The 9,448-nt window shown below is 33.8% G+C and overlaps 1 protein-coding gene across 6 annotated transcripts in view; it reads left to right on the top strand.

Moving 5' to 3' along the window:
• Positions 1 to 1,751: 1,751 nt before the first annotated feature.
• LOC108365387 (probable multidrug resistance-associated protein lethal(2)03659) overlaps positions 1,752 to 9,448 on the top strand; it is an 18,242-nt gene continuing 10,545 nt past the window's right edge. For all 6 annotated transcript variants that reach the window (XM_017619396.1, XM_017619394.1, XM_017619397.1 and 3 more), the window contains exons 1-2: positions 1,752 to 1,836; positions 2,466 to 2,551. In XM_017619396.1, the coding sequence (XP_017474885.1) occupies positions 1,760 to 1,836; positions 2,466 to 2,551 (163 nt within the window). In that variant the 5' untranslated portion in view covers positions 1,752 to 1,759. The remainder of the gene's footprint in view (positions 1,837 to 2,465; positions 2,552 to 9,448) is intronic.

Genomic DNA, 9,448 nt, shown 5'->3' with positions numbered 1-9,448 from the left:
AAAAAATGAAACCATTTCATGACTCTTTGAAATACCACATATATGTATGTATGTGTGTACATCTTATATTAACATACATATGTACATTTGTATATACAATTGACATTAAAAATGGGCATTTCCATGGGCTAAAGATCTTACTTGGCTGCATATTCAGTGTAAAGGAAAAAAACCCGAAACTTGGAAGATTTTTCTCTCATACTCTGTAGATATGTGTGGCATAAACATTTTGGCAATGCTGTTATGTTACTTTTTTCTGGATACAAGTTACATACTTAGCTTCGACTTTAGTCTCTGATACAACAGTTCACTAGGCGAGCGCACAACGAAAGTCAGTACATCTACAGTTAAAAAGGGTTTCTGGACCGCGATAGACCGGAAATAGTGAAGGATGGAGATTTGGTAGCACACTGATGGAAATTTTGACAGAGCACATATGTATATCACATCTGGTTCACAGATGCCCTCGAAGCTTATTGCAGGAAGTTTAGGAAGAATCTGCTAAGAAAGATTTAGGTTTAACCCGAAGAAGCTCTTTGGAATTGACATCAGACGCCTGCGAACCACTAATAACACTGTGGTATCGCAGAGAAAAACTTTAAACTCCCTTTTTTTTAATACAACATAAGCGCTCTCTAAAGGCCAAAGCTGAGACCGCACCAAGTATTTACATATGTATTTTATAACAAAAAAAAAACAAAAAAATCTTTAGGGGTATACAAATTTATATTATCACGTCAATCGGCTGTTTATCACGTTATACATATGAATACCANTAAGCGCTCTCTAAAGGCCAAAGCTGAGACCGCACCAAGTATTTACATATGTATTTTATAACAAAAAAAAAAAAAAAACAAAAAAATCTTTAGGGGTATTCGTTTAACGTCTCAAGCGGCTATACAAATTGATAATCTTATCACGTCAATCGGCTGTTTATCACGTTATACATATGAATACCCATTTTTGTAAATTTTAGATTTTTATTATTGAAGAAAATCAATCATTTAAAGAACAAAATTGGAATATTTTTTATGAACAAAAAAGTGCCGGCAAATCCTAGAAACCAACAAAAGATTTCGAAAAATACGGAGAAATATCGAAAAACCCTCGAAAAAAAACGAAAATTAGGAATAAATTTTATTTTTTTTTAACAATACCTAAAAAATAAAAAAAACCAAAAATAAAACCATAAGCAAAACTTTCCCCGTTAGTTTTACTTAGCAAAAGTAAAAAAGCTGAAACTATCGGTTTTTCTTGTTCTTGTTCTACAACGTCTAAGGATTCCGATGGTGCTGCACGTAAAAAATGGCACCACACTTTTTTCAGCGTTTTTTTGGTATAAAAACTATAAAATATGTAACTCTATCATCATTTTATTTTTCGTTCAAAGGGAACATCTCCAAGAAAATGCCCATACGTAATTGCATTTTTACACACGTCTCCGTGTCGGTTCGCAATTTTGGTCGACTATCAGTGACTATTAAATAAGTTACAGTGTTCTACGGGAACTGGAAATTACAGTATTTGGTTTTTCTTACTACTCATATATACTTACATACATACATATACATACATAGATATATATCGATATAAAACTAATTGTTTTAGAATTTTTTCGTAACTAAGTTACAGCCATTCCATTCCCATTATTGTTTATTCAGCATTTCAGTAGATTTTTTGCTTTACATACACACACACAATTTTACTTGGTAGATTTTTCATTTATTTTCGTATTTTCTCTATTTTAGCTTAACACAGAATGCAATCAGTCAAGACCAACGATTTGCCGGAAAATCCGCGCGAACGTGCCAATGTGATATCAGCGTTTTGTTTTTGGTAAGCACATTTGACATTCGTTTGCTTCGCATTTATGCACATACAGTATCGGTCATGTCAATAGTACCTACCCCCCATTTCAAAGTTATATTTTATTTTAAGAATCTTCAATTAAAATATATTACATTCTCTAGCAAAATCATTTAAATCCAAGTTTAAATTTAGAACTTTATAGATAACTAAAAAAATTAACAAATTTTCACCCGAATTCCAAATTTTTTTCTCAAAAGTGTTAGAATCTAAAAATAAATTGTGTTTATTCGTTATATGGAAGAAAACCTCAACAACTACGGGGAAGAAGTTCTACAAAATCAACGGTAATTTTTAGCCACTCGAAACTTGCCACAATTACCCTAAAATGGAATGAGCTATAAAACTGTGCAATAAAAAACACTTCTGAGAAAAAAGTTTGAAAATTTTTTGAATTTTTTTTATTTCCTACAAAGTTTTTTAACTTGTTCATTTAATTAACTGTGTTTTAATTGAAAAATCTTAAAAATAAACAAATAAACATCAGTGACAAACAACAGCACTTTGAAAAGGGGGGTGCTATTAACATGACCGATACTGTATGTAATATATTGATTAGCTGTTCAATATTACATAAGTATATTCTTTTTACATTGTAGGTTCACGTTACCGATATTTTTCAAAGGCCGTAAAAAGACTCTTGATACAAGAGATTTGTACAAGGCGTTGACGGTGCACAAATCAGGTGAGTTGGAAAATATATGTACATACATACATAACTAAGTGCAATTGTCAGTTTTGGAATAGACTTAACGATAATTTGTCAGCTCTTATGGATATTTAGCGTAATCTAATTCTTTAGTATTTAAATGCCAGAATTGGCTGGAGAAAAGGTCGAACGAAGAAGAAGTACTCCAGCACAATTCCTGAATTTAGATTTAATCATAACTATTCTATAAAAAAAAACTATATAAAAAAACTATACATATAAAAATTAATTTGACAGAAAACAGCAGACTTTAAGCTTGAGAGGTCTGCATAAAAAGGTTTAACATTTTTATCAACTGAATCAAACTAGATAATGGAATTTTTTGATGTGTTTTCAAATCGGTCCAGCTCAGAAATAGTGTGCGCCTGGAACCTTTAAAATATAATAAATATTATAATTACTGTGGAAAAACAACGCAACTTTTTTAGGCGAGGTACCCTAATGTACATATTAGAGATGGGCGCGGGATATCGGGACACACAAGACACGCGGTACAAATCTGAAAAACGTGGGGATGGGCAGATTCGGTACTTAAAAATTTTATGTCGGGATGGGCGGGAACGGAATTGAATATTTAGTCCCGCGCCCAACTCTAGTACATATCGTATCATATCACTGGAGTGTGTCAATCGAAAAGTTGTGTAGTTTCTAAAATAAAAGATTTATGAATGTAATTCTACACAGTATGTGGAATCAGCTGAATTTCGCTTATGCATATGTATATTCCTCGTTATTTACTATATTACTTCATTGATCTCAATGTTTGGTCGATAGCAACCTATGTTAGGTTAGGTTAGAATGGTGGCGGATAACTATTACGCCCAAGTAGCAGCTAAGTGCCATTTTGATACCATATACCTCGAATGAGTGTGTTAGAGCCAGCCGGCGTGGTTGATGAAGTTGAGTATGTTGCGGAGACTTACATCAGATAGCTCTCGTAACGATGTGAACTCTTATGCTCCTAGCATGGTAGTTCTGCTCCTCATTAGAGCTGGACATTTGCAAAGCAGGTGTTCTACTGTTTCCTGCTCGTTCTCATCTCTGCAGCTTCTACAGAAGTCGTTGTAGGCGATTCCCAGCCTTCTCGCGTGGGTACCAATCGGCCAATGCCCAGTAAGGGTCGCAACAAGCCTAGAAACGTCAGATCTGGTTTTTCTTAGTTGGTTGTGTGTTCTCTCAGGGCTGTACGCAGGCCACAATAGTTTGGATAAACGGCAGCCTGCCACGGTGCGCCATCTTTGATCCGATTTCCGGAGATTGTGGAGAAATATGTTTTTATATAAGGTTCCAATTGGGGGTGAGATCCGGTCCTCGATCGACACCAATGTGGAACCCTCTCTGGCTAACTCGTCTGCAGCCTCGTTTCCGGGAATGTTGCTATGGCCAGGGACCCAAACTAAATCTAAATCGAGTTGTCGACTTACTGTATTTTTTAACAGTGTCCTACACTCCTTGATTAGTTTCGACCTTGTTGTAAAAGACGCTAAGGCCTTAATGGCCGCCTGGCTATCTGAGAAAATGGCTACTCGCTCGCCGTAACGCAATCCACTACGTTCTAAGAGACGGCAGCCTTCGGCTATAGCGAATACTTCTGCTTGGAAGACACTCGCGAAATCGGTCAGATGAATTGATCTTTTTACTCCCCGTGACTCAGAGTAAATACCTGCTCCAACTCCGCGTTCCATTTTGGAGCCATCGGTGTATGTACATATGATAGCAACCTTTACTTCTTGTGTCCCCGTACCACTGTTGCCAACTTGGTGCTTTTCGCAATAAATTTAGTGCTTTTCATTATTTAAAACGCGAAAATTGATGATTTTGGTGTTCGGAGCGTTTTTTGGTGCTTTTTTTAGTTTGAGCACACCAAATCTGTAAATCTTAAACAAAAAATAAAGTTAAATTTATAGCAATTGTAAGTTTCGCAAGCAACTTTAGAAAAATTGAAATAAAAGCATGGCACAATGACAATCATAAGCGAGAGAGAGAGCATATGTTTGCCAACAAAATATGTGGCAGCAATTTCAATCATGCCAGAATTAAAATGGGTAAATTGCCATTGCCTGCCGAATGGCGACTGCAGAAATTAATTTTTAGACCTTTAGTTTGGGCTGAATTTGTTATTTATATTTTTTACAACTTGGCAATAATGCACCAGACTCTCCTAACAGTAAAATAAACGAATTTCTTAAAGAAAGAATAATCCAAATCGGGGGNTTATATATATATTTCTATGTATGTACATATGTATGTACATACAAACATCGAGTTATATGCATTAATTTTGAAATGGGGTACGAAAAGTTGAACGAAATTGGATTCTGGGAACGTAAATTGATGTGTTGGAAATTTGTTCTCACTTTATTAATTTCAAGCATCAATTTTTCGAGTAGCTAATTATGTATATGGAGCAATCTTAGTAAGCTCTACAAAAACTGTAGCAGTTACGTTTATATTTTTCTCACTCCTTTGCAACCATTTACCCTTTTTAACCGACTTCAAAAAAGTAGGAGGTTACCAATTTGTGGGAATATTTTTTTTTTTATGTATGTTACCGCATAATTTTGGACTACGTGAACAGATCATGAAGAAATTAACGGACCTTCTACATTCATTTAGCCTTGCAGTCTGTTAATGTTTTGCTTAAAAATTATTTGTTTTCATTTCGTTTCAATTTAAAAGTCAATTATTTCATTTTCGAGGTGGTATCTTTCTCTAGTCGATTTTTGTCGTTGAACCAAAATCGACCAGTGTAAAATCTACATAAGTGTTTTGGCTGGTCGATTTCTCAGTCGACACAAATCGACCCGTGTAAAGGCAGCCAATTACTAAAATTGTCTTCCTAGAGCTGTCTATTGTTAAATTCATATTTGACCCAAAATACGCCTTAACGTCAAAGTTACGCTAAAAACATCTAACTGGCAACATACACATATTTATGTGTATCCAGCAGATAAATTTTATGGGTTTTTTACATTGACTGAGACTAATTACCGCAGAACTCATTTTTCCCCGCCCAAGCAAAGATTTCGTTTCTTGTCGATGGTAAAAATTTGATGCGTGCCGAGGACTGTGTGTGGCATTACGGTCGATATGTTGTTGTACAATAGTTAGCCTGCTTCAATTACTCTTGGGAAAAAATTTTACCAAAAATAAAAAATAAAATAATTGAAAACAAATTTTTAGTTAAATGGTTTTATTGAAAAGAAATGGGCGATAATGATGTAGATAATGTAGTAAAGGCTACAAATAAAATAAAAGAAAATACATTTTTAAGTTAAACTAAAAGCTAAAAAAATTGAAGAATTGAGCTTAAGCTCAGACTCAACAATGTGTATGGAAAATCGAGTCAGAGCTTAATTAAGCTCACTTTTTATTTACTTTTACTTATTTTCTTTAATTTTTCTTCTCTCTATTTTCTAAATAAATCGGACTTACATTAGTCGAATGTTACTAATTTTCCTGTAAACAATTTCAACAGAGAGTTTCACGAAACAAAAGCTGTGTTTTGTTGTAGTAAATAACTCAAAGTCTCTAATGTAAATGGCTTAGGCCACTTCGCTTCCTTTTGGTCGTGGACATTAAAAAGTAGGTACCGTACGCTTAAATCTACTTCAAACTCCAAATGAATTGGAGTTGGTCCAATCTCGTCAAAGGAATAGTAGCTAAGGAGCACCAAAGCTCGAGAGGTGGGCAATTCTGTAGAGATAAAGCGTACATTGTTATGAACTTAATGCTGCATTCAAATGACTCTACTCATTTGGACTTTACAAAGTATGTAAATACTTCACTAACCAAAGCAATATCCTTAGGCACTCTCTTAAAGAAAACAGTTCTTTTTTGGATTTCTGCCCACAAGTGGACCACTTATCAATTGCAATGGCTATATACAAACATAACATAGTACAACATACATACATACATATGTATGTGCATATGTGCATATGCAGTAAGTATTTACATACCTATGCATTTTTATTTTTGTGCATGCAAGTATGTAGATACTTTCAAATTGCAATCGCTGAGTTCGTCGTGTCTCATCTGAATTGAAAGAAGTCTACATTCTTATCGTTGCTATGATAAGAAATTATTGTGAAATCGCATTGAGATGAACATTTATAAAATAAAATTTGTATGCTGAACTATATTTTTTATTGCTGCCCATTAAGTGTCTATGTGTTTTACGTGATATTTACTTTCAGTTTGCCGGATTACATAAACTCCCCCCCCCCTGCTTCTGATTGTTGTTTGTAGTTTCATTGTCTTCTTCTATGAACATTAAAAAAAAAAAATTAATTGACTTATGCAAATATTTAGAAGCTTCTAAAATGGTAAACTGCGTGTGGGTGCCATATATGTACATACATACATAGTAATTTTTATTTATTGCGTGCTATTAAAGTTGGGTCATAAAGATTATTCGCATCAGTTCCACATTTGGTTGTTTCTCTCATTTTGACGGTCAGCAAATTACATTTTACCGCCATTATGGTCGATCTAAATTCAAACGGCTAAACTAACAGGTAGAACTGTTAACTTGTGCTAACATTATATGTACATATGTAGGCAGTGTACATACATACAGCCCCGGATTAAAATGTGTGGGCGCTAAAGGGCCGGAGAAGATGTGTGGCCCGGTAGCCATTACCTGTAGATTAATGGAAATGCGTTTCCTTCTATTACCGATATATTTTTATATCATAAATACTAGTGTTGGAAAGTATCGAGTACTTTTGAGGATCGGGTATTTTTGAGAGTACTGAGTACTTTCTTAAAATATACACATTTTGGTAACATTTCAATGCTTAATGTAGAAATATCAAAAGCTGACAGCACCTTATTCAAATTAATATATTTATACCAAATTAGGTCAAATGAATGGCTAACTTTACTGGGTAGAAGTACTATTGTACTTGAAAACTATTGAAACTTCAAATTGAGTACAAACATTTCTGAATACCGGTAAATGTAAATAAAACTCAGTGCTTTTAAGTATCGACACTTAATACTGGGTATTTTGAACCGCTCCTGAGTACATGCATCAAAGTGATGAGTGGAACAGATTATTTCGAGTACTGAGTACCTTTGAGTTCTGAGTACTTTGGAGTACTTAGTATCGATTCTTTTGCAAATCTGGTGCTGTCGATCCTCTGGAGAATCGAGTTCTAAGTACTTTTGGTATCGATACTGCGTAACACTAATTAATACACTGGTTTTATAATTAGATATCATTTCAGAAACTTGGCATTAAACTTAGTCGAAATTGAGTTCGCAAAGTAAATTNTATGTGTTCACTTATCGCAATGTCAATGAATTATTGTTATGAAATTTTTCACAATTGACTTTTAAAGCAGGGGAATGAGTTATTGTTACACATGTGAATATATTTATGCACATTAGGGTGGCTCTTATTTTACATGATTCAACTATTTTTTCTGTGCTATCAGATTCTGTAGTTCCATAACATAAAAAAATGTGTTGTACAAAATTTTAACTCGATCGGATAGGGTCGACCCTAAGATTAAAGTAAACCAAAATTTTTTTCTATCTATTCATTGGAGTCTTTAATAAAAAATTTCACAAGGGCACATTACTTCAGTTCAATTCCAGGTAATATAATACAGTGAGTCAAAAATCTTCTTTTTTTTATCACACACGAGGGAATCGTTATTTTACTATATAGAGCTCAATGATAGTCAATTCGCATTTTTAGTATTTGGTCCACAAGTCAAGATTTTTTTAAGTGTGTTTTTTTTTTTATTTTAGGTAGAATTCAGTGTTTGAAGTTACACTGGCCAACCAAATTTTGCGGCACAGTTTTTGAGAGCTGTTTCTCAGAGGATGTTTTATGTAGGTTAAGAATCTTAAAAATATTAAATTAGCTCTTAGTTTTCGGAATAGATGGGATTAAGTGTCAAAACACACAATTTTTCCTCCTTTTTAACTTTTGTAGTAAAATAACGACGCGATGTGATAAATTTTNGTGTTGTACAAAATTTTAACTCGAAGAAGGATACAAAATTGTATGTTCCGCAAGCATAAGCCACAAAAACCAATTTTGTTTAATAAAACATATGGCGAATGCAACCTGAAAAAAAGGCTATTTTTGAAAATAAGTTTTAAAACATTGGGCCTCGTGCATTAGCAAGGGTTGGGGGTTTTCGGTATTCGAAATGTTAAAAAAAAAAAATTAGGCAACCGTGAAAAATCATCATCTCCAACGAAAACCAGAAACCAGAAATCGAGCAAAATGAACAACATTAAAACTCTTTTTATTAAACCTTTTTAAAAGTAGATCGCATCTTGTGTTTATAGAACTTTATGTTAAACAAGTAATTTTCCAACAACGGGGCGACCCTTTATTAAGAATTATTGAAATCGGTTCGCGGGGTATAAAAGTATGCGGTAGCATACATAAAAAAAGAAAAAAATATTCCAACAACCTCCTCCTTTTTTGAAATATTTTAGTTCTTTGTTATTTTTATGTAAATAAAGTGCAATTTATGAAACTTTAAAAAGTTTTTTTTTTATTTATTACGTACTGTGCATATTTAAAACTTGCATAAATGTATTTTAAAGAGCATATTATCTGAAGCGAATTTTCAAATGTACATATAAACCCCTCCCAANATGAAAAGCGGCCGTAATTTTAGTCCGATTTCAACAATTTTCAATGGTTTACTTTTATGTGGCAAGCACAATAACCATACCGAGTTTGGTACAAATTGCTAGAACGGTTAGCGAGATACATATACGTGATCATAAGTGGGCGGTGCCACGCCCATTTTCCAAAATTTTATCATAAACGTATTTCCTCGCAAAGAATATGCTGCAACCATCATTTTGAATAAATTAGCTTTAATATTTACTGATTTA

This window comes from Rhagoletis zephyria, unplaced genomic scaffold, assembly GCF_001687245.7.
Source record: "Rhagoletis zephyria isolate East Lansing unplaced genomic scaffold, Rhagoletis_zephyria_1.1 Rzeph_scaffold_01859, whole genome shotgun sequence".
NCBI classification, from domain to species: Eukaryota; Metazoa; Arthropoda; class Insecta; order Diptera; family Tephritidae; genus Rhagoletis; species Rhagoletis zephyria.
This window is presented reverse-complemented; position numbering and strand designations above follow the sequence as displayed.